Genomic DNA, 26,433 nt, shown 5'->3' with positions numbered 1-26,433 from the left:
TTTGAACTAGCTATTTGATTATTTTTTTTCTTTTTCTCTCTACAGGTGTGATTGTTGCTGTTGGGGATCGACATTCGGATTCTCCAGGGCCAGAAAGACGCCAATGCGTCACCTTCATGTCCACGGTTGAGACTGATCCTCGCTCTTTGTGGCCTGCCTGCAGTGGTCATTCTTGTAGGCAGGACTCGCCTTGTGTAGAGTGTCAGGAGTGGCCATCCTCCTAGTGGGTGAGACTTGGCAAGCGATGCATGAAGAGTCCAAAGGGATTCTTCTCCTTCAGGGTCATCCTCGAAGGCAAAGAAACCCCGCCTTCCTTCTTTGTCCTCTTGATCTCTCCACGGGGCCTTTGCTCGTTCGGTCTCCTTAGGAGAACTTTTGAGTAGGAGTGATTGTCTTTTTTTATCCAAAGGACTCCGTTGCTTCCCCTAGTGATGCAGAGTTGCCCTCCGCCAAAGAGGAGTCTCTGTTTGTTGATAATGTCCGTCAACTCTGGCCTTCCTGAGGGATCTTTGGTCCCCTTTCCAATGAAGGCCTCCTGGAGTTGATCCAGTTAGGGTCACAGAAAAAGGGCACACCTGCTTCCCCCGAGGTTGACCTCAGTCATCCTCCCAGAGACACTGAAAGTAATGCACGGGTAGAGAGACTAGTGTTTCTACCAGGATCTTCCTCCTCCCCCGTCCAGTCACTGTTTGTACATGCTGCCCCAGCACATGTGCAAGAACAGCTTCGGACTAGCACTCCTTGGAGTACTCTGTCGGGAAAGCCAAATGCGGCCAACTCAGAGCCTGACCACGGTCCTGCTCCTCAGCTCACGGGTGATTACATATTTCTCTCAATTTGAGCAGGCTCAGCCTACAGAGAGTTTGCGGAGTCTGAAACACTGGGCTGTCCTGCTCAAGGGTGAGCACCTTTTTTGTTCGCAAGTTAAGTCTTCCTGAGTGGTCTCCCCCTTCTATCGATAGGAAAAGAATGCTTGATTCATCGATGCCTCTTCCGAGCCTGTCGGAATGGGGCTCTTCAGAACTAGATGATGAGGTGTTTTGAAGGCTGTGCACAGTCTCGTTCCCTTGCTGTCGTGCTTGGCGTACACATCAGACATCTGCCGGCATTGTCAAGCCTGAACCTTTTGGTTCTGTGCTCAGGATTCCTCTCCCCTTGGGGAAATTACCCAGCTTTCCTAGTGTGCTCATGCACACATGATTGCTCGACCCTGCAGCGAATCCTAATGCTGGACCGCTCAGGACTGATCAAACTTCTGCGGGAGCTTTTGCGAGTGAGTTTCGCATTGCTCTTACCAACGAAGATTTAGACCAACTAGACTGTTCGCGAACCCCAGCGCGTGACCATGTTGACACTCTTGGCCGAGTAGACCCTAGTTCGTCTAGAAGGTCTTATGCGATGTAGCGCACCCAACCACCTGTAGAGATGCAAGGGCGAGCTTCTCTCGCTGACAAGGGTCGACGTGAACCTGAGCGTTCACTTAAGGAACTACTAATAGGCCGCCTTGTGTCAGCATCGCGTAAGCGCTTTGCTTCAACAGCACACGATCATGAGCGAGGAAATGTTACCTTGCGACCTCCTGTTTGCCAGGAAGGGAGAGTGCACTCACCAGTGCAGTGGTGAAACAACGCACTGCAATAGCTCACCCGTGAACTCCTGTTCGTATTTCAAAGGCAACCTGCGAGAGCCTACCTGTGCACTTACCATTGTTGAAGTGCAAGCATACTCCACCTAGAAGACACAATGTTGACCGGTTACACAGTCTTCCACATCCAATGCAAGTGCCTTGTAAGCAGAATCCAGAGTACCTCCTGCTCCCTCCCCGCTAACCAGCGGAGGGGAGTAACACCTCGCTGAAAGTTTTATGGCTAGTTTCAGCTGTTGCCAAAATGTATCTCCATAGTAAAGAGCTTCAGGTTTTTATGGTTGGGAAAAATACAAATTATTTCCAAATATGTCATGTTCATACTACTTCATCCCTGGCAAAGATTACCTAATGGGAACTGATTGATCAGCATTGCTTTGAAGTGAGCCGGATACGATATTCCGTGGCGGTTCACCTTTATTACTTAATTTTAAATATTTAACTTAGCCGGTGAATATATAATAGCTGCTGCTCCAGCGGCTCGACAGAAAAACACACAAAAACTCGCGAGCGATCGCTATGAAGGTTGCGGGTGTGCCCACCAGCGCCAACTATCGGCCAGATACCACACATGCATGTAAACAAGCCTCAATTCTTCTCTGTCGACCTTTACGACAAGACGTATCAATACTCGCTGTATAACCTGGAGTTTTCTCAACATATTTGGTGAAGTACTTCATTTTGGTTTGAGCTTTCGCAGTGCAGGTGTTTTTTCCTCAACTTAAACTCTTGAACTCTTTATTGGACAGATTTAATTGTTGATGACTTGGATTGTTTTTTTTTGGACTTTCTTTGACTAATTCAAAATGGCTGACGCTTCACAAGCCCCTAGATTTCGTAAGTAATGCTAGGGATTGCAATAGGCGTCTTCCAAAGGCCTCTCTCGACCCCCATACTGTGTGTTCTAATTGTCGGGGTAAAACCTGTCAATTAGGAGATCGGTGTGAGGAATGCGTGGGCCTTTCGGAATTCGATTGGCTCGAATACGACAAGTATTCTCGTAAGCTAGAGAGAGATAGGGTAAGGAGGAGTTCCTCTAGATCAGTAGATTTTTCCTCTCCACATGCTCCTGAACCTAATCCTTCCCCTGTAGTGGTTGTGCCTGAACCCCCTACTGGCACTCGGGAACCATCGATGCGAGACATGTTACGTGCCATTCATGCCTTGGGTGAAAGAGTTGAATCGTTAGCAACAGATCGTAATCAACTCATGGCTGACGTTAAAGAGCTAAAGTGTCAGAGTGCCACAGCGGAAAATCGTGGGAAAGTGATTAGTGCGCAAAGTGTTGTCAGTGTTGCGACCGAGGGTTCGTCTGTTCGTGCCTGTCGTTCGCCTAGTCCGAGACCTCTTGCAAGCTCCCAAGCCCAGGGGAGAAGTAATGTCGTACGTCTTATGGGTTCGAGAGGCCTTGATCAGCGAACAGACGTTCCCTCTATGGTAACAGGCGTGTCTCACCAAGATCGCCCCTACCATAAGACGAGAGAGACCATTTTCTCCTCGTCATCCGAAGGCTTTTCGCATAAGAAACCGTGGAGCAAGGTTTCTAGGCCTCTTAAGCGAAAGTCGGTCCCTTCAGGACAGGTCCAGCGTCCTGGTTGTAGCCATTGGGACAGCTCTGACCCTTTGCAGTCATCGGAAGACTGCTCGCCACCTAAGCAGCAACGTTACACAGGCTCAGAGAGTCTTGGTGTAGGCAAGGTTGTGCCGTCTCAGACGTTAACCCCGTCTTTTACCGCACCCATTCCCGTTGATCCTAAATGGGTTGTGCTGCAAGACATGCAGATTAAGCTCGCCTCCCTTATGGAAGACTATTCTGCCGATAAGGTTCACGATGATCCTCGCCGCTTAACTCATCGAGATCCTGGCCTTCAGCCGCCAAAACGAGCCTTTGCTCGTCCTGTTGACGTTGGCGTAGCTAAGTCACGTCAGTCACGCTTTGTAGAGCCTCACTCGATGCAGTCACGTGTTGACTTTCAGCCGCATATGGACGTTCAGCCACTTCCTAATGCTCTTGTTGACGTTCAGGACGTTCGCCAACCAGCGGAGTCGACTTGTTTTGACGCTGAGCGTCAACCACCGCAGTCTAGAGTTGTTTTGACTGCTCAGTCTAGGCATTCAAAACAGTCTCGAGTTGACGTCGAGCGTCCTCCCGCTCCTGTTGTTGTTGACAGTCAGGCTGTTAAGCAGTTACATGACGTAGCATCCTGGACTGCTACTAATGCACCAGTGCGTGTGGACTCTGCGTGTCAAGCATTGCCAACCCCTTTGCTTGTTACTCAGCAGTTGTCGGATGAGGATCCTTCAGATGAGGACGTTGCTGACCCTCATCATGATAATCATCCTTCGGATGTAGACGAACCTAGAACGGTTCCTCCATCAATGGACTTTAAGAAAGTCATGTTAATTTTCAAGGAGCTTTTTCCCGATCACTTCGTCACTGTTGCTCCTCGTTCGCCACCGTCTGAGTTTGCTCTAGGCTTACCTGCTAACATGCCAGCCTTTACAAAGCTAGTGCTCTCTCGCTCTTCCAAGAGAGCTTTACGACTTTTAGGCGACTGGGTGGATTCCAGGAGGAGTTTGGGGAAGACGGCCTTTGCCTTCCCTCCGTCAAAGCTCTCGTCTAGATCGAGCGTCTGGTATGCCACGGGAGAAGTTCTCGGCTTGGGAGTCCCTGCCTCTGCCCAGGGTGACTTCTCAAGCCTCGTAGACTCTCCCCGCCGCCTAGCCATGAGACGCTCGAAGATTAGTTGGTCCTCCTCGGACCTTGACCATCTGCTGAAAGGCGTATACAGAGCCTTCGAAGTTTTCAACTTCCTTGACTGGTCTTTGGGAACCTTAAGTAGGAAAATCTCATCGGCTGATAGAGATGTCTCCTTACTGATAATGTCCTGTATGGATAAAGCCATCCGCGATGGTTCCAATGAGCTCGCCTCCTCTTTTACGTCGGGAGTCTTAAAGAAGCGAGAGTCCCTTTGCTCTTTTCTTTCGGCAGGAGTTACTCCCTGTCAGAGATCAGAACTGCTCTTTGCTCCCTTATCAAAGTTTTTGTTTCCGCAACAATTGGTTAAGGACATAGCTTCTTCGCTTGTGCAGAAGGACACCCATGACTTGGTGGCGTCCTCTGCTTGCAAGGGGACTCCTTCTACATCCTTTTCTGCTAGACCCAGGATCGACACTCCGGCGTCCAGATTTATCCCGCCCTTTCGTGGCAGAGCTCCCAGCAGGGGAAGTACTCGTGCCGAGGGAAAGAGAGGAAAGAAGAGAGGAGCCAAGTCCTCACGTGGCAGAGTCTGACTGCCCACAGCCTCAGACAGCAGTAGGAGCCAGATTGAAGAGCTTCTGGCAGGCCTGGGAGAAGAGGGGCGCAGACCAACAGTCTGTTCAGTTGCTCAGAGAGGGGTACAAAATTCCATTTGTACGCAAACCTCCTCTAGCGACTTCCCCCATCGACCTCTCTCCCAGGTACCGAGAGGAGTCAAAGAGACAAGCCCTAAACCTAGAAGTGTCTCTGTTGCTAGAGAAGGGAGCGGTGGTGAAAGTCTCGGACCTTCAATCACCGGGGTTTTACAACCGTCTCTTCCTAGTCCCGAAGAAGACAGGAGGTTGGAGACCGGTGCTAGACGTCAGTGCGCTCAACGTCTTTGTTACGAAAACAAAGTTCACCATGGAGACCACGAAATCAGTCTTAGCAGCGGTCAGAAAGGGAGACTGGATGGTCTCTCTCGACCTACGAGACGCGTACTTCCACATCCCTATACACCCAGATTCCCAACCGTTTCTGAGGTTTGTTTTAAAAAATGTGGTATACCAGTTTCGGGCCCTGTGCTTTGGCCTAAGTCCTGCTCCTCTCGTGTTTACGAGGCTTATGAGGAATGTAGCAAAATTCCTCCATTTATCGGGAATCCGAGCCTCCCAGTACTTGGACGACTGGCTTCTCAGAGCCTCGTCCAGTCATCGCTGTCTGCAGGATCTTCATTGGACATTGGATCTGACCAAGGAATTGGGACTTTTGGTCAACCTAGAAAAGTCCCAGCTGATTCCATCCCAAACTATACTGTATTTAGGGATGGAGATTCGCAGTCCAGTTTTTCGGGCTTTTCCGTCTGCCACCCGAATAGAGCAAGCCCTGCTCAAAGTCCAACTAATGTTGAAGAGAGTACGGTGCTCAGTCAGGAATTTGATGAGTCTAGTAGGAACTCTATCATCCCTGGAGCAGTTTGTCTCGCTAGGAAGGCTACACCTTCGACCTCTCCAGTTCCATCTAGCCTTTCACTGGAAGAAGGACAAGACGTTAGAGACGGTCTCAATCCCGGTCTCCGAACCAGTAAAGGCATGCCTGAATTGGTGGAACGACAATATCAGTCTGAGAGAGGGACTTTCCCTAGCAGTTTAGAACCCAAACCACGTACTATTCTCAGACGCGTCGGATTTGGGTTGGGGTGCGACCCTGGACGGTCGGGAATGCTCAGGTCTGTGGACCTCAAGTCAGAGGAGCATGCACATCAACGGCAAGGAGCTTTTGGCAGTCCACCTGGCCTTGATGAAATTCGAGAGTCTCCTTCGAAACAAAGTGGTAGAGATCAACTCCGACAATACCACAGCCTTGGCGTACATCTCCAAGCAAGGAGGCACCCACTCCCTCACGCTGTACGAGATCGCAAGGGACCTGCTCATTTGGTCAAGAGATCGAGGCATCTCCCTGTTAACGAGGTTTATCCAGGGCGACTTGAACGTCTTAACAGACTGCCTCAGTCGGAGGGGTCAGGTAATTCCTACGGAATGGACCCTCCACAAGGACGTGTGCAAGAGTCTTTGGGCGACTTGGGGTCAACCCACCATAGACCTCTTTGCAACCTCGATGACCAAGAGACTTCTAATCTATTGCTCTCCAGTCCCAGACCCAGCAGCAATACACATAGACGCATTTCTCCTAGATTGGTCTCATCTGGACTTATATGCATTCCCACCATTCAAGATTGTCAACAAGGTACTGCAGAAGTTCGCCTCTCACGAAGGGACAAGATTGACGTTGGTTGCTCCCCTCTGGCCCGCGAGAGAGTGGTTCACCGAGGTACTTCGATGGCTGGTAGACTTTCCAAGAAGTCTTCCTCTAAGGGTAGATCTGTTACGTCAGCCCCACGTAAAGAATGTACACCAAAACCTCCCCGCTCTTCATCTGACTGCCTTCAGACTATCGAAAGACTCTCAAGAGCTCGAGGCTTTTCGAAGGAGGCAGCCAGTGCGATTGCAAGAGCGAGGAGAGCTTCTACCATTAGAGTATACAGTACCAGTCGAAGTGGGAAGTCTTTCGAGACTGGTGCAAGTCAGCATCTGTGTCCTCGTCCAGTACCTCTGTAGCCCAAATCGCTGATTTTCTCTTACATCTGAGAAAGGTTCGCTCCCTTTCAGCTCCCACGATCAAGGGCTACAGGAGCATGTTGGCTTCGGTCTTTCGGCATAGAGGCTTAGATCTTTCCAACAATAAAGATCTCCAAGATCTCCTTAAGTCTTTTGAGACCTCTAAGGAACGTCGTTTGGCAACTCCTGGATGGAACTTAGACGTGGTCCTAAGGTTCCTCATGTCAGACAGGTTTGAGCCATTACATTCAGCCTCCCTGAAGGATCTCACTCTCAAGACACTTTTCCTAGTGTGCTTGGCTTCGGCTAAAAGAGTCAGTGAACTTCATGCCTTCAGTAAGAACATCGGCTTTTCTACAGAAAAAGCCACTTGTTCTCTTCAACTTGGTTTCCTGGCCTAAAATGAACTGCCTTCTCGTCCTTGGCCTAAATCTTTTGATATTCCTTGCTTATCAGAGATCGTAGGCAACGAACTGGAAAGAGTATTATGTCCTGTTAGAGCTCTTAAGTTCTATTTAGCTCGTACTAAGTCATTACGAGGTAAATCTGAGGCATTATGGTGCTCAGTTAAGAAACCATCATTGCCTATGTCAAAGAATGCTTTGTCATATTTTATCAGATTTTTAATACGAGAAGCTCATTCTCACTTGAATGAGAAAGACCGATGTTTGCTTAAGGTTAAGACGCACGAAGTTAGAGCTATAGCAACCTCCGTGGCCTTCAAGCAAAATAGATCTCTGCAAAGTATCATGGACGCGACTTTTTGGAGAAGCAAGTCAGTGTTCGCGTCATTTTACTTAAAAGATGTCCAGACTCTTTACGAGGACTGCTTCACACTGGGTCCATTCGTTGCAGCGAGTGCAGTAGTGGGTGAGGGTTCTACCACTACACTTCCCTAATTCCAATATCCTTTTTAATCTGTCTCTTGAAATGTTTTTAATATTGTTTTTTGGGTTGTACGGAAGGCTAAGAAGCCTTTCGCATCCTGGTTGATTTGGCGGGTGGTCAAAGTCATTTCTTGAGAGCGCCCAGATTAGGGGTTTGATGAGGTCCTGTTTGTATGGGTTGCAGCCCTTGATACTTCAGCTCCTGGGAGTCTTTCAGCATCCTAAGAGGATCGCTGGGCTTCGTGAGGAAGACAGACTTACAAGGCAGAGTAATCGTCTAAGTCAACTTCCTTACCAGGTACCTATATATTTGGGTTTTGTTATATTGATAACTGTCAAAAACTCTAAGCATATACGCTGTAAACTTAATTAACTCTGGTCTCTACCCACCGCCTTGGGTGTGAATCAGCTATTATATATTCACCGGCTAAGTTAAATATTTAAAAATGATATTTTAATTATAGAATAAATTTTTGAATATACTTACCCGGTGAATATATAAATTAAAGGCCCTCCCTTCCTCCCCAATAGAGACGCAGCGGGACGAGAAGAATTGAGGCTTGTTTACATGCATGTGTGGTATCTGGCCGATAGTTGGCGCTGGTGGGCACACCCGCAACCTTCATAGCGATCGCTCGCGAGTTTTTGTGTGTTTTTCTGTCGAGCCGCTGGAGCAGCAGCTATTATATATTCACCGGGTAAGTATATTCAAAAATTTATTTTATAATTAAAATATCATTTTTGTTACTAGTAACTGGATCAGAGGAAGTTTTTACCTCAAGAATTGGAAGTTTGGCCTTGCCCCTTTTCGAGCCGACTACATTGTCCTCCACGATTCACGTTGATCTCTTGCTATTACTTACAGTAATTAGATCGTGTAGAGAGGAAGGGTTTACCTCTTAACTTCACGGAGACTTCCTCCCTCCTAAGGAAAACTCCCCATCAGAAGTTTGTACTGTATCCGCATAGGTATAAACTACAAGTTTTATATAATTTTTATTTTCCTAGCTATACAAACCTAAGTCATTTACCAATGGTTCCACCTCAATCCTCCCCGCAAGTTTTTGACCAGGTGGGTGTTGCGAGGAGACGCTATGAGCAACCTCCTTCTTGCTCCCTGCGCATGCGCTGTGTTTACCCAGCACGAAGCATGATGCAATCAATCAAATTTTGATTGGCCATTCGTAGAAAATATGATCAGTAGTACCCCATATAAGTGACTCAGGTTTGTGTAGCTAGGAAAAATACAGATTATATAAAACTTGTAGTTTATTCCTATAAACTATATAAAATTTGCAGTATTAATAATACTTATCTGAATAATGTAGCTAGTCCTACCCAGCCTCCCCCATTCTGGTATTACACAACTGGTTTCAGAAGTAAGTTGAGCTTGCAGCTCAGCTGTCAGTGTTACCAACGGCAGGACAGAATAAGAGGTATCAGGGCTGCCAATGTGATAAAAATTTGGGCAGGTTATTGGGAATCAGGGGTAGATGAATTATCCAAGTAAGTATTATTGATATTAATTTTAATATGAAAGTTCTATTTTTTACTTCACCAATGGAACAGTTAAGGCACTAATAATTCACTGCATTATTTTTTTTATTTCATCGGTAATGAAATATGATACAGGTACTGTTTATGCATATACAGCATTTAATTTACTCCTGTTATGATTATTTGAAAGCATATTTCTTTTCTTTTTATCATGACAATCTGATAACAGCAACAGGTCAAAATATTTGATGCCGTTAGGAAATTATATCCGATAAAGCGATCTGTCACCTATGAATGTTAGGTCAGCCTTGTTCTGATTCTCTTTTTCCTTTGTTTGTGCCAGTTGTTTTGATCAGAGCTGATGGAACTTTACTCTGTTTGGTTTTGTACTGTATTTTCTTTATGTTTGAGAATATGAAATTTATACACCGTAACTATATCAAAGCTTTGTCATAGAGGATATTGGTTAATAAAATACTTTGAATTTCTTCATGTCTTTTTATAGTTTATATATGAAATATCTGTTTTAATGTTGTTGATGTTTTTAAAATATTTTATTTTAATCGTTCCTTACTAATATCGTTCATTTATTTCCTTGTTTCTTTTCCTCACTTGGCTATTTTTCCCTGTTGGAGCCCATGGGCTTACAGCATCTTGCTTTTCCAACTAGGGTTGTAGCTTAGCTAGTAAAATTATAATGATAATAATAATGTGAGTTAGCAATGTTTTTTCTGGCTGACAAGTGTAGGATTTTTAGAAGCATGTTAAGCAAGATAATAACTTTTTAGGTCCATATGAGCATTTTCTAATTTATGAGACATATGTGATTGGATTAGTGTGGAATTGTCTTGAGATAAGGGTATGTTTGGCCTTTATAGCAGTATATCTTAATGAATTAAATTATGCAAGATGACAGAGAAAGGATGTTAGATGTAGGAGCAAAGTTATGAGATAATAGATTGTCATTTGAATGTATTGTAGTGACTGGAGCTAATGATGAGGAACTGAAGAAAATGGTAAGAGATTAGAAGCATTTAAAAAAAGAAAAAGTTGAAAGGAAATGTAATGCCAGATTCTTTATTACTCTGTAATATAGCCACATGTATGCTATACTTAGGCTTAGGACCCTGTTGGCTGCCAAAGGAGTCATCCTTTCCCCCTGTACACATACATGAACAAGTAGATTTTTTCACATAGGAATTAACATAAAAGAATTTTTCACTTGAGTGAAAGTCCATATAGGTAAATGACGAGGGTTTGAATCCTCTTAGGTAGAAATTAAGGATTTGTCATTTTTTCTAGACTAAAATTCCAAGTTATTTAAAAAAAAATCTTGCTTCAAATCATCTCCACTTAATTTTAGTTATGCTGAAAGTATAACTGCAAAGCCAGTGCTCTAATGATAGGAGTGGCCTGGCTCCCTTATCAGCTACCATTGGTAGAAATTTTGACCATTCATATATGGCTATTCCAGTTTTCACCCAAAGATTATCTTGGATTTGTTTTCTTTTGAATCACATTCCAGATTTGTGGTTCTTGGATTGTGTCTTAGGGAGCTGTTGACTGTGCAGGTTAGGCTGATATAGATAGAAAGTTACGAGTTTTACTAAACTTTAAAGTTTTGCTTTATAAAACATCCTGTTTTCTAATTAGTTTCACTGTGGATTTTCCTTTCCAGTCTGAGTTCAGTCTTCGAAGGCAAGCTAGACTTCGTAGAGAGTATCTCTACCGTAAAAATCTTCAGCATGCTCATTTCACACATCAGTCTAAAAAGAAAAAAATCAGGACCGCATTAAAAGGTACAGTATTGAATTTACATTTTTTTTCAAATGTTATATCATTTTACAAAATTATTTGGTGTGTTCATTATAATGTTCTATACACGTATGTAGGTTTCAAAGGTTCTGATCCTAACTGAATTTTAGTTTATGTTCTTATATGGCATTCTATTGTGTTCTGTCCTTCCTGGTTTCATTCATTTGCAGACAAGTAAGACATATCAGCTCCAGTAACTTAGTTGAGAAATTTTTATATTAGTACAATATACTAAAGTAATTTAGGTTTTGGTGATGTTATGGGTGGGACTTTTGGGAGTCAGATGCGGAGAACCGATGATGTTTGAAGAGCTATGTAGTACTTTCTGTATGGTTTGATCATGTATGCCAATATAGAAATACACTAAAATAGACCTCACATAATTATGAATAGGGACTAAAATTGCAAGTATTTCGGTTGGTGGTAGGGTGTGATGTGAGGTTCCCTACGTCTCTAAGCTGGGGGTGTCAGGGTGGGTTTTGAGTAATGCCTCAGGTAGGGAATGTCGCCATTGGCTAGAGTGTTGTGATTCTGTATGGTAACATAAAAACAGACTAAGATAGTCCGTTAACTTATTAGAAAAAGAAAGAAAACTTTGAAGCTTAATAATATAATCAATTGGTAATCAACTTGCTCTATAAAAGACGATAGTAAAACACCATTAGAGATTATCTCCATAAGTATCAAGTTCAGGTAAAAATTTCTTAATTTTATGGCACTGAAACTTATACGTACTTGATTCAAATTTTTTTGATATCACTATACCATAATGTAGTACATAAACAACCATGACAAATAAACTGTAAAATACTCTGAACAAGAAACTACAGTATATACAACAACTTGAGGTACATTAATTCTACTGTTAGCTGCAAGAGTATTAAGAAAATATATGGAAAACTGTACAGAAAATCTGAATTATACGCATACAGTACAGTATGGGCAATTTTATCACTTGTTCCCTTGCTTCTTTTCTAGACAAAAATAGCTTTGCTTTGCCCATTTTGATTTTCATTCCTTTTTGTTTTGTTCCACTCTCCCACCTTTTGAACATTTCTCCTCCTCGTCCACAGATTCTGGGGTTAACATTAGCTTCCTCTACAGTATTACATTAGTACCATAGTTTACGTGTAACTTTGAATAAGGGAAAATCCGTATACGAGCATACAAATTACAGTCAGTTTACAAGAATTGCATTAGTATGTTAGCAAAAATTGTGTGCCAATTGGTCATTTTTAGTTGATGAATACTAATGTGGTGTCCAGTCACCCATGATGTTTTCACATTTTTTACCCCATTTTCAAGCCATTTTAAAGAGAAATCATAGTATTCATCTCCAGATTTTTCTTGTCAAAATTAAGCATAATTGTAGAAAAAAATGATCAGGAGTCAATAAAGCATAAATTACTTACTTTAACGGCTAATTTTCTGTTCATATACAGCAGGAGAACCCTACTCTCTACAGGACCTTCACAGTCCTTTTATCATGCTCATTGTAAGGCATTAAGCATTTCACACCGCAATTTGGTCGTTTATTGTCAAATCCACACTATCAAAACACTTAGAGAACAAGTAAGTCTACAGTTTCCTCTTTGAAAGCCTTAATCAAATGATTCATTAGTGATAGCGAACGTTGTTCAAGAGAGAGAACTCTCGATATTTCACCAGAATAACTCATGGAGAGAGATTCTGATTCCAAGTGGTAATCCCCTCCTCCTCCACTTTTGTCTCCCTCACGTAAGCCGTGACTCTCCTCATAGATAAAGAGCAAGTTAAATTAATTTGTTATTGTGAATTATTTGCTTTTATTCAATTCCTATGTTACGGGTTATAAACTATTCAATAATAACCATTATAATATCTATGAAAATTAGTGTATCTGTGTACTATTGAGTTTTGGAATGCATCAAGGGAATTTCATTTATTTCGTATGAGAAAATTGATTTTAGAATACTAGCATCTTACTGTGGGTTCTGAGCTCGCTCCCATAGCAAATTAAGCTTGTAAACTGAGGTACAACTCTACTAGAATAAACAGAAAAGGGCTTAAAGCCGAATTTCGAAGGACATACTTTATGGTACTGTTTCCACAGCCATCACTCTAGATCTCTTGATATGACAGAGTAGCAGTACCAAGTTGCATCTTTGTGATTCCTCCTGGCTTCATTATGCTCGTTTATTTTCAATATTAAACTTACCCGATAATCATGTAGCTGTCAACTCCGTTGCCCGACAGAATTCTATGGAGGGATACGCCAGCTATCACAATACTAGAAGGGGGTGTACTTACCAGCGCCACCTGTGGCCAGGTACTCAAGTACTTCTTGTTGACACCTCCTCAATTATTCCTCTGTCGTGCTTCCGGCAAGACGTTCTGGGATACGCTTATGTTCTTGGAATATTTTCACGACTTTGGTGAAGTATTTCTCTTTGATTTCGGCTGTCGCTTTACTGGAAACTTCTATATTAGCTTAGTTAGCTTTTGGAATTAATTTGATTAATTATGGTGACGAAGAGAGTATGAACTCTCTTTCACCTTTAAATGGCCGACCCTTCCCTTAGACGGAAGTGTTGGTGTCTAAGAGAGTATAGACTCTCTTTCTTAATTTTGCTTAACAAAAGTTATAGATTTATTTTATATCTCTCCGCCTCTTATAGGCCTCTTCGATTAACTTCCTTTTTTTATAAACTTATTAAAATTAATTTTTATATTTGTTTATATTCGACCTTCCTAATAGTAGGCGGTCTTTTCTTGGTACCGAAGTTAATTAACATTGAGCCCGTCATTTCGGTTTTACCTGTTAACATATTATGCTATTTTAATGTCTTTGAAAGAATTTCTTTGATAGTCTAGTACTGTTTTCAAAGTTGAACTAACGTTTTGTTTTGTCTCTGCAGTTGTTGACGTTCAGAACGTTCAACTTGCACTCTATCGTTACGATAGAGAAAGAATTTTCACGGTTTCACATTGCAGTAAGAGTAACCGTGTCTAGCGTTTTGTTCATTCTTTCTTAACTTAATGGTTTTAATCCTAATAAAGGAACTTTTCATTTTGGGAAATATTTCAGTTTTTTCCTTTAACAATAATATGTTTTAACGATATATATGATTGGGCTCTTCTCTCAGGTTCTAAGTCAAGAGAGAGAGAGATAGAGACGGAGGGAGAAAGAGGAGGATAAACGTTTCATTCAAGCCTGCCAGGCGTACGAGTAACGTTGGTTTTCGTTTTTGCTCTTCTCCCTAGTCTCTTTAGGGGAAGAAAGTAAACGTTTCTAGAGTGATCTAGTGTTTAGTCTCTTTCCAGCCACTGAATTATTTATCTTTCATTAGATTTTTCTGTTACATTGTAATTCTGTTTTCGCAATTACTAACTTTTGAGAAAGGATAGAATTGCGTGTTTCAAGTACAAACCACTTAAAGTTTCGAGTTCAGTGAAATAAGTGCAAACAGAAAATCAAAGTGATAAGTGATTAGCGCAAAGTGTGTCAGTGTTGTGCGTGAGGGTACTTCTGTGCGCGCCAGTCGTTCTCCCAGTCCGGGACCTCTTGCAAGCTCCCAAGCCCAGGGGAGAAGCAATGTCGAAGGACAAAAGGGTTCAGCAGGCCTTGATCGGCGCACAGAAGTATCCTCGGTGGTTGTGGGCGTGTCTTACCGAGACCGTCACTCCCACCCGCAGACGATTGAGCCCTTATTTTGCTCGTCTGCAGAAGAAATTTAGGGGAGAAAACGCTGGTCTCAGGTCTCAAGACCTCTTAAACATAAAGTCCAGACCTATGCCAGACGTACGAAGTTAGAGTTCAACAACCCGGATGCAGTCATTGGGTTAGCTCTGACTCTCCTCAGTCATCAGTTGAATGCACTCCGCCTAAGAGGAGTAAGGTTCTGCCGCAACAGATCTCTGCTGTTAAGGCTTTACCTCAGCAGACCTTAGTGTCTGCCGACCCCAAGTTGACTCTACTGCAGTCCATGCAGTCACAACTTTCGGTCTTGATGCGTGAGTGTCGGGCTGAGAGTGTTGCGCCTCCGCCTCCGCCTACACTCCCTCCGCCTGCGCTCGCTCCGCCTGCGCTCGCTCCGCCTGCGCTCGCTCCGCCTGATCGCAGTACCACCTGCCAGGCGTACGATGTTGAGCCACGTTCTGAGTTGGCTGTTCCCAGTGGTGCTCAGCCTCCGCCTTCTTTAAGGCAACCTTTACAATGGGATCAGGAGGATTATACCTCTCTTCCTCCGCCTCCACTTGCTGCTCCACCAGTGATGCAACACTCGGTTGAGGTACAACAACCTCTCCCGTCCTTGAGTCAGTCTCCTCAGCTCTCGCTGCAGCGAGCTCAACCCTCCACAAGGCAAGCACCACTACACCTTAGCCTTGCGCCTCAGGAGCCTCAGCTTGCGAGACATTTACCTTGTTCTGCGCAGCCTCTACCTCATCGCGCTCCGCTCACACCACAGGAACAGGAACTTGCTACTCCGCTTCCGCCAACCGCTCAGCAAGCGCAACCCTTGGGTTCAGCCACTCATGCCAGGAGTCAGCCTCCTCCACCCATGCGCCTACCTTCTGCTACTTCCTTTGATCAGCCTTTGCAGACTGAGCCTCAGGTGTTCCCTCAACAGAGTCTTGAAGAGGAAACCACAACTATTGTTGTTCCAGCTCGTTCTGACTCTGCTGTTCAGCATACCTTACCTCCATTTTCAAACCTTATGATAATGGAGGTTATTTGTATCTCTTATAAAAATATATTTGTATTCCTTGCAATATATTTTTAACAATATCGCAGAATATGGCAAAAAATATGAATCATGAGTTATGAATGTAAGGTAAATATTATGTTGATATTTAAACCCCATGCAAGCATGCATAAAGCACTCTAGCACTGGTCATGGAATTTCTGAGAAATGTTAAACGCCATGCTCACGCTCTGCTTACCTTACAGCATGCTCTACATACAGCATGCTCTGCTTACAGCATGCTCTGCATACTACATGCTCTGCATACAGCATGCTCTGCATTCAGCATGCTCTGCATACAACATGCTCTACATACAGCATGCTCTGCATACAGCATGCTCTGCATACAACATGCTCTGCATACAGCATGCTCTGCATTCAGCATGCTCTGCATACAACATGCTCTGCATACAGCATGCTCTGCATTCAGCATGCTCTGCATACAACATGCTCTACATTCAGCATGCTCTGCATACAGCATACTCTGCATACAACATGCTCTGCATACCTTACTGCATGCTTCTCAGTCACACATCTTTGGTTGTTGCCAACTCACTAGACTGTCAAGCAGTTTCATAACGTTGCCTTCTAGTCTGCTGCTTTTGCACCAGTGAACCCTCACTGAGAGAACTTAGCTTTTCTAGGATATGGTCCCTGTAGATGAGAAAGTTCTTTTCTCCCTCCTTCTGATATTCCCTTGAGGACTCTGTCATTTGGAGGGAGCCTTTAGCTGCATAGCCTCCTATGGACTTTTATTTAAGCGTAACATGCTTCCAGGGAAGGTAATGGTTCCACTTCAGTCGCTAATCCCGTCTGTTACCACACCTGCTCCCATAGACCTTGAGCTGTGTTGCAAGACATGCAGTCCAAGCTTAGTCCTTGTTAGAGGATTTTTTTGTTTACGGAGTCAATGTGTCACGGGGAAGACGTTCAACAACCAACAGAAGTGACTTGTTGTGACGCAGTGCGGCAACCTCAGCAACCCGATAAGGAGTTGTCTGTACGACCCAGACAGTCTAGACAGATTCGGGTTGTCACTGTACTTCCTCGCTTGCCCATGATTGACAGTTCACAGACTGTGCAGCAGTACCATGATCTTGTGTCCGGCTCCGTCAGACGACTGGCTTTTAAGAGCTCCCACAAGTCGTCGCTGTCTGGAGATTTTCAAATGGACTATGGATCTGACCAAGGAACTGGGCCTCCTGGTCAATTTTGAGGAGTCTCAGCTCGTTCCATCCCAGACCATTGTCTCCTTGGGTATGGATCTTCAGAGTCGAGCTTTTCGGACTTTTCCGTCGGCCCCAAGGATCTTCCAAGCCCTAGAATGCATCCAGAGCATGCTGAGAAGGAACCGATGCTCAGTCAGGTAGTGGATGAGTCTAACAGGGACACTTTCATCGCTGGCCCTGTTCATCGTGTTAGGGAGACTCCACCTCCCCCCCCTTCAGTATCATCTAGCTGCTCACTGGATAAAGGACATGACGCTAGAGACGGTCTCAGTTCCTGTTTCCGAAGAGAGGAGGTCTTCTCTCGCGTGGTGTAAGAACAGCTTTCTTCTCAAGGAAGTCTACCTTTGGCTGTTCAGAAACACGACCGCCGTCTCCTCTCGGACGCATCAGACACGGGCTGGGGTGCGACTTTGGACGGACAAGAATGCTCGGGAACATGGAATCAGGAGCAAAGGACACTTCACATCAATTGCAAGGAGTTGTTGGCGGTTATTCTGGCCTTGATAAACTTCAAGTCCCTCCAGCTTAACAAAGTGGTGGAGGTGGACTCTGACAACACCACAGCCCTGGCTTACATCTTCAAGCAGGGAGGGACTCTTTCGTGGAAGTTGTTCTAGATCGCAAGGGACCTACTCATCTGGTCTAAAGATCGAAAGCTAACTGGTAACGAGGTTCATTCAGGGCGGTATGAATGTCATGGCAGATCACCTCAGACGGAAGGGTCAGGTCATCCCCACAGAGTGGACCCTTCTCAAGAATGTTTGCAACAGACTTTGGGCCCTGTGGGGTCAGCCAACCATAGATCTGTTCACTACCTCGATAACCTAGAGACTCCTGTTGTATTGTTCTCCGATTCCAGACCCAGCAGCAGTTCACGTGGATGCTTTTCTGCTGGATTGGTTCCATCTCGACCTGTATGCATTCCCGCCGTTCAAGATTGTCAACAGGGTACTTCAGAAGTTCTCCTCTCACAAAGGGACACGGCTGACGTTGGTTGGCTCCGCTCTGGTCCGCGAGAGAATGGTTCTTAGAGGTACTGCAATGGCTGGTCGACATTCCCAGGACTCTTCCTCTAGGAGTGAACCTTCTAAGTCTACCTCATGTAAAGAAGGTACACCCAATCCTCCACGCTCTTCGTCTGACTGCCTTCAGACTTTCGAAAGACTCTCAAGAGCTAGGGGCTTTTCGAAGGAGGCAGCCAGAGCGATTGCCAAAGCAAGGAGAACATCCACTCTCAGAATCTATCAGTCTCAAGGGGAAGTCTTCCGTAGCTGGTACAAGACCAATGCAGTTTCCTCAACCAGTACCACTGTAACCCAGATTGCTGACTTCCTGTTATATCTAAGGAAAGTAAGATCCCTTTCAGCTCCTACGATCAAGGGTTACAGAAGTATGTTGGCAGCGGTTTTCCGCCACAGAGGCTTGGATCTTTCCACCAACAAAGATCTACAGGACCTCCCTAGGTCTTTTGAGACCTCAAAGGAACGTCGGTTGTCCACTCCAGGCTGGAATCTAGACGTGGTCCTAAGGTTCCTTATGTCATCAAGATTTGAACCTCTCCAATCAGCCTCTTTTTAGGACCTCACATTAAAAACTCTTTTCCTCGTGTGCTTGACAACAGCTAAAAGAGTAAGTGAGATCCACGCCTTCAGCAGGATCATTGTTTTCACATCTGAAACGGCTACATGTTCCTTGCAGCTCGGTTTTTGCTAAACGAGCTTCCTTCACGTCCTTGGCCTAAGTCGTTCGAGATCCCAAGCCTGTCCAACTTGGTGGGGAATGATCTGAAGAGAGTACTTTGCCCAGTTAGAGCTCTTAGGTACTATCTAAAAAGGTCTTAACCTTTACAAGGACAATCAGAAGCCTTATAGTGTGCTATCAAGAAACCTTCTTTTCCAAGTTCTAAGAACTCAGTTTCTTACTATTCAGGCTTCTGATTAGAGAAACACATTCTCATCTGAAGGAAGAAGACCTTGCTTTGCTGAAGGTAAGGACACATGAAGTGGGAGCTGTGGCTACTTCAGTGGCCTTCAAACAGAACCATTCTCTGCAGAGTGTTATGGATGCAACCTATTGGAGAAGCAAGTCAGTGTTCGCATCATTCTATCTCAAAGATGTCCAGTCTCTTTACGAGTACTGCTACACCCTGGGACCATTCGTGGCAACGAATGCAGTAGTAGGCGAGGGCTCAGCCACTACATTCCCATAATCCCATAACCTTTTAACCTTTCTCTTGAATACTTTTTATGGGTTGTACGGTCGGCTAAGAAGCCTTCCACATCCTTGTTGATTTGGCGGGTGGTCAATTCTTTCTTGAGAAGCGCCGAGGTTAAAGGTTGTGATGAGGTCCTTTAGTATGGGTTGCAGCCCTGTATACTTTAGCACCTTTGAGTTGATTCAGCCTCCCAAGAGGAACGCTGCGCTCAGTAAGGAAGACGATCTTATTAAAGGCAGAGTAACGGTTCAAGTCGACTTCCTTACCAGGTACTTATTATTTCATTGTTATTGTGGATAACTGATTATATGAAATACGGGATACTTAGCTATCCTTTAGTCTTGTACACTGGTTTTTCACCCACCCCCCTGGGTGTGAATCAGCTACATGATTATCGGGTAAGTTTAATATTGAAAAATGTTATTTTTATTAGTAAAATAAATTTTTGAATATACTTACCCGATAATCATGATTTAATCGACCCTCCCTTCCTCCCCATAGAGAACCAGTGGACCGAGGAATAATTGAGGAGGTGTCAACAAGAAGTACTTGAGTACCTGGCCACAGGTGGCGCTGGTAAGTACACCCCCTTCTAGTATTGTGATAGCTGGCGTATCCCTCCATAGAATTCTGTCGGGCAACGGAGTTGACAGCTACATGATTATCGGGTAAGTATATTCAAAAATTTATTTTACTAATAAAAATAACATATTACTGATTTTGTACTCTGTAAAATGCTTTTGAAATATTTTATCTTTTATTTTGGTAATAAGTAGGCGAGTATAGTAGGAACATCTGTCAGCTTTGCTTCCCTTTATGATATTTCAGTGATAGTAAAGTTAGTTTGAAATATTTGTTTTTCTAGAACTTTAAGTCTATTAATACTATCTCAGGCTGTCCCTACAAATTTTACAATACTGTATACATGAATATTTTTATTCCAGATGGCAAAGAAATTCCAACTAAATTGCAGAATTCAGCCATTGACCTCATGGAGGATGGAGACTGGGATGACCTTGGTCCCAAATTAGCTGTAGAACTCACTGGAGAGGCTACACGTGGTGGCACATACAATGATGATGAGTATCGTTGGGCTGGTGTGGAAGATCCCAAAATTGTCATCACTACTTCTCATGATCCCTCAGCCAAACTTAAACAGTTTGCCAAGGTATGTACAGTATTTATCTTATCAAACTGATGAGGAAAATTTTGAAAGGTTTGTGCAATGTTGACTTAGACCTTTAAGAGTTTTCAGGGATTGGACATGTGATAAGAAGAAAATAGTAAGAGCTAGTGTTATAAGTAGTAGAAATGAAAGTGTAGCAGGGTGAAGACCCTTAGAAGACCCCAGAAATCCTGGAAAGAGGACATAGATAGATAAGTTGACAAGATGGATACACAGCTGTAGATATTGCTCTTAACAGAAGAGGTTTTAGGGAACTCGTGTCCCATCTTACCGGTGAAGTGAAGCCCTATAGCAAATTGTTCCGACACAAATACAAACCCTCATTTTTTACATAGGAAATAGGTTCAGCGTAAGCTGGCATTCTGGCCATAAAAACTTTGAGCGAGGTGGTAACCAACCTCTCGGCAGTAGCCGGGGAGAACCCCTAGTCCACCCACTCACTCATTACCTCAATCAGTTTTGATTTGGCCATGGCACAGAGCAGATGTTTCCACGGCCTCTTTATTTTCTGTTCAACGCTTATACTGACTTTATTTTTGCAGATCTGACTGCTGTTTTCTGAGGAAGCAGCATGCGCATTTGTCCCGGCACAACTTACCGCAATTATGGCATGTTTCGGTCTACCTGGAGACTGATCCTCACCAGCTTTCCCCTTTGTGCAGAGGGCACTCATGTATGGAGGAGTCTCCTCGTGGCGAGTGTTATAAATGGTCATCCTCCCAGTGGGAGTGGTTCCACTAGAGGGTAAGTCGAAGAGGACTTCTTTGTCCCCCTCCAGAGGAAGAAGGCTTCCCTGATGCTCTGCATCAGTTGTAGCCGTCCTTGGGACTCTCGGGTTCCCTCTTGAAGGACTAGATTTTGGAGGTGTTGAAGCATGGCTTACACTAGAGCCCTCCATTTGCTCCTGCTGGGGTTGGCCTCTGCCCTGCCCCCTCTCGTGACAAGAGAAGGGAGTCCCTTCTCACGGACCCCGTGTCCATACCACTTCTTCCGCAGTTTCTCTTCCACGTAAGGTTCTGCAGGTTGTTCTTCTCGAGGGTAACAACCTTGCTCGTGCAGGGGGTGAGCTTGCGCACTAAACTCCCACAGCAAGAGGATCCAAGGCATCCTCCCCCCTTAAAGTATACTGTCCCTGCTGGGAACTTCAGCGCCTCGCAAACGCGAGTGGTTGTCAGTGCTTGTGAGGAACTCCCCTTGAGTTGCTTGCATGCATGCTTGTGATTTATTTCCAGAATGCTCCAGCTCTTTGGAGCAAACAGGGTAGCTCTGCTGCACTCCTGTAGCCCAGTGGGTCCCCTATGCACTCCTCCTGTAACCCAGTGAGCCCCCCATATTGCCACTGTGGCTTACAAATTTCCGGTTAGCCACGCTTGTTTTCAGCCCACAGAGCATGTGCCTATGGCGCCTGCCCCTGCAGGGGACTCACCTGTTGAAGTGGATAGAGCTGTGTACCATTATTCAGGTCATCACACTCAATCACCTCAACCTCGATCTTGTCCTTTTGACATTGGACCTTAGGTCAACGGTCGCGAGACCATCTCATGCGAACGAATGAGATGACATATCCCGTACGCGACGCGATCCTAGCTATCCAAAATGTTTTTGGTGACAGAAGTATTGTCATGAATTTAAAATTAATTCTTATTTTCATTTTACTTAAACACACAACTATAGCATATGATTATACTGAGCATATTGTATGCTGTTACGCCAATCCTTCTTAACTACTATGTAAGTAGGAAAAATAATTACAAATATGGAAAATTCAAGGTTTCGGACAATTAGGCTAGCTTACCGACAAGTTCACACAACAGAGACCGAGTACTATAAATGAATAAAGATAAAATTACTGGAAAATTTTCCTATTTCAATTAAATCTAAAACTATACTGTATACCGTAATCAAAATTAGTATATTATATTATTTTAAGTCGATCCTTTCAAACTACTGTACTAACCTATTAATGTACAATATGCAATTAGAATACCCTAATAAGAACACAACTGAAGTCGAGAAAGTAAATATTTTCTTAATTCCTAAAGTATGTCATGTAATGGGCAAACCCTGACTTTTTCACCCAAAACTGGTCTTAAAATTTTCCCCTTTACATGGAAATATACTGTAGTCTAATTTAAGCTCTCATGGGACAAGTAACTGAATCTATCGCAGGTATCAGGTACTCTGCTCTGTAAGGGTGTTCATATTAAGCATGAAGGCGAATAGCGATTTTGATCGAACTTAAAGCCCTCACTTGAAATCTCGCTGATACAGGTAAGAAAGTCTTGTGTCTGTTGACTGAAATATATTGATATACTGTATTGCATATATTAATATTACAAGTCACAATATTTATATCACTTCACCCTGGCAAAGCTCTTTGGATTGGAACAGAAGGTCCTGCCTTGTATGAGCCGGCTGCACTGTTCACAAATAATTCACTTTGATCTCTTGCTATTACTATAGTGATTGTATCTTGGGGTAAAGGGCAGACCTACTTACACCACGGAGACTTCCTCCCACCAAAGAAAGCCTCCCCATTAAATGACTCAGAAATTTGTATCAGTGTAGGAATAAACTACAAATTTTATACAATTTTTATTTTTCCTAGCTATACAAGCCTGAATCATTTACCAAAGTTCCCACCTCAGCCACCCCTCAAGACTTTAATCAGAAGAAGGATATGAGTAGACGTTTGGAGCAAGCGTAACCCATCATACGCACTAGCTACCCTGTAGCATAGCATGATACTTTTTACAGATTCTTTTTTTCTTTGGCCATAAGAAACAAATCCAGAAGTAATCCCATTAAAATACTGGTTTATATAGCTAGGAAAAATACAAATTTTATAGAATTTATATTATTGCCCCATTAAATCCCAGTAATGTTAATTTTCATGACTATTTACATTTTTGCTTTGTTTAGTGAGTGGCCAAGTTCCACATTTTTATTTTATTGTGGAAGAAGCATAGTTGGAAAATATGTGAAAGTTCCTTGAACACTGCAAAGGTAAACTTTGTTTTGTTTTTCAGGAAATGAAGTTGCTGCTTCCAAATTCTCAGAGGATGAACAGGGGAAAATATGAAAGCAAGCAGTTGATAGAGGCTTGCCGAGCAAATCAAGTCACTGACTTTATAGTTTTACATGAAACTAGGTAAGTAGTATGCTAGATTGTGTTTTTCAATTTGTTGCCATACAAGGGGAAATATTGCTTTAAAAGTTATTTCATAAGCCCCTGCCTTGATGAAAATTTCAAATAAGATATCAGAAATCTTGTAGCCTCTTCTATTCTTACGACATACAACCTACTATAATCCTTGTGTGTCATACAGTATATTGAAAATAACAAAAGGAGCACATATATCTGCAAGTTATACTGTATATATGACAGCACAGTGGTCTGTAGTGCAGTATAAATCAAGCCTCATATGACAGTGGCTGTCATAGAGCATGTTGGGGAATCTTTTATAAACTGCTATGTTTAAATGCATCCAGATATAGAGAGCCAATTCATTTGTTTCATAATGTATACCTTTATTGATCAACTTAACCTTTCATTTTCTTAGGGTTTGGACTAGCTTCATCTTTACTCCCTTTACAGTTTTGATCTGCTACTTTAGTTGAGGAGACACAGATGAGACACAGATGATATAAAGATTTTTATTTATTTCTACAGACTTAGGTCGATGGTGCTGGGAAACATTTGTATGGTTTACTGAATTTTGTTATATGTAGAAATGATTACTACTAGTAGTAGGTGGTAGGTTGGCCTGGGCACCAGCCACCCGTTTTGATACTATCGCTAGAGAGTTATTGGGTCCTTTGACTGGCCAGACAGTACTTCATTGGATCCTTCTCTGTGGTTACGGCTCATTTTTCCTTTGCCTACACATACACTGAATAGTCTGGGATGTGATGGCCGATGTGGTAACATCCCTAACAAATGAGCGCCAGACTGGGGTTTGAGTCCTGCTCAAACTTGTTAGGGCCTATGGGGTCTGCAACTTCACCACCCTTGTGAGTTAAGGATGGGAGTTTTGGGGGAGCCTATAGGTCTGTCTACTGAGTCATCAGCAGCCATTGCTTGGTCCTCCTCCACTGGAGGCATCAAACTTCTCGCGATATGCCTCTCCCCCATCTGACCCAAGACGGAGTTCTATACCATCCCAAAGAAATGGCAGGCTCCTATGGGCGGTTCCCCATACAGTACAGTACAACCAACAAAGGAGCTAAAGCAGGACTTCTCTTTGTTAGAGTTGACGCCGATAATACCTCTGAAGAAATGGAAGCGGCGGAGGCAAGTAACACCTCTACCTCGCCTCTTGACCTGGCAACAGTGTCATTGACCAAGGGTATGACTTATCAGAAGTTGGTAACCTTACCGGTGAAATTTTCAGCGACAATGCTCTGAATATGGAGAGAGTCGTGAAATATGTCATGTAGGCTACTTTGAGGTTCAATCAATGGCGAGAATCAGTAGGGCACCTCTTCAAGACAGAAGACTGGTTCCAAGAACATACTAGGGAAGCAATGTTGACCTTCCTACTGTCAGGTATAAGAACCATTGAGTGCCTGGCCCACCAGGTAGTAAACATGTGATCTTACTGGGTTCTCAAATGACGAGTTGCAGTACTGTAATTGAGAAGTTCCACAAGCAAGTGACGAGAGAGGAAGCACTTGAACTAGACACTTCATCGATGGAAGGTTCCTCGCTGTTTAATGTTGAAGTCATTGAGAACCCAACAGATCGTTGGAGAAAGGCCAACCAGTACTCTCTTCTCTAGAGAGCAATGACGACGCTACCTTACACAGTAGCCCTTCCAGTTGAGAAACCTCTGCCCACAAGATCTCAAGGGAGCAACAGAAGTTCAGGTGCTCCCAAGACATCTACAAAGAAACCCTTTCCTGCTAAAGAACAGAGCAAGGGAAGTAAAGGAGGAAGAGGAAGTGGACGTGGGCAATCCCGCTAGGGAGGCCAGTCCAACTTTTCCACCAGTGGGAGGATGCCTTCAGAGCCAGTTTCAGAGGTGGGAGGTACATGAGGCTGAAGCTTGGACAGTCTCCGTAATACTATCAGGCTATGGGGTCCCGTTCGCGCCATCTCTCCCTCCTTTGACTCAACACTCAATTCCATCGAGTTCCTACACGAAGGAGTTTGTGAAGGAAAAGGCCCTCAGGACCGAAGTCCAGACCATGTTGGAGAAGGACACTTTCCAAGAGGTCCTAGACTGGTCCCCAGGCTTCTACAGTCTACTCTTTCCTGTAGAGAAGGCTTCTGGAGGCTGGAGACGGTCATTGACCTCTCCTACCTGAATGAGTTTGTGTTCAGGATGGAGACTGAAGCAATGGTCAGACAGGCGGTCAGACCGGAGGACTTCATGATTACGCTGGGTTTGAAGGACACATATTTCCAGATCCCAGCTCATCCATAGTCAAGGATGTATTGAAGGATCATCATAGACAACTGGCGATACCAGTTCAAGTTGCTATGTTTTGGCGTGTCCACAGTACCTCAGGTTTTCTCCCTAGTGGCAATCTGGGCTCACAAGATGAACATTTGTCTTTTAAGATACTTGGGCGATTGGTTGATCCTAGCAGACTTGGTGGAGACCCTTATCCAACACCGAGATTGACTTCTCGAGTTTTGCCGCAATTTGGGGATTGTAGTATATCTTGAGAACTCTTCCGAGCAACCAACGCATAGAGTGGTATACTTAGCAATGCTTCTAGATACCAGACTAGGCACTCTTCCCGTACGATGACAGAACGGTCTCTCCAATGGCGGCTGAAGTCCAGCTGGGCTCAGTACAAGGACCCACTGGATATGCAGATCTGTATGGGTTCTGAGCAAAAGTTATATCTGAGGTGGTCGGTGTCAGA

The 26,433-nt window shown here is 43.9% G+C and overlaps 1 protein-coding gene across 2 annotated transcripts in view; it reads left to right on the top strand.

The window, feature by feature from the left end:
- The window catches only part of LOC137651211 (U3 small nucleolar ribonucleoprotein protein IMP4), a 48,336-nt gene that overhangs the window by 8,849 nt on the left and 13,054 nt on the right, over positions 1-26,433 (top strand). For both annotated transcript variants that reach the window (XM_068384395.1, XM_068384394.1), the window contains exons 3-5: positions 11,066-11,186; positions 20,315-20,538; positions 23,586-23,707. In XM_068384395.1, the coding sequence (XP_068240496.1) occupies positions 11,066-11,186; positions 20,315-20,538; positions 23,586-23,707 (467 nt within the window). The remainder of the gene's footprint in view (positions 1-11,065; positions 11,187-20,314; positions 20,539-23,585; positions 23,708-26,433) is intronic.

Source organism: Palaemon carinicauda, chromosome 12 (assembly GCF_036898095.1).
Source record: "Palaemon carinicauda isolate YSFRI2023 chromosome 12, ASM3689809v2, whole genome shotgun sequence".
NCBI lineage: Eukaryota > Metazoa > Arthropoda > Malacostraca > Decapoda > Palaemonidae > Palaemon > Palaemon carinicauda.
This window is presented reverse-complemented; position numbering and strand designations above follow the sequence as displayed.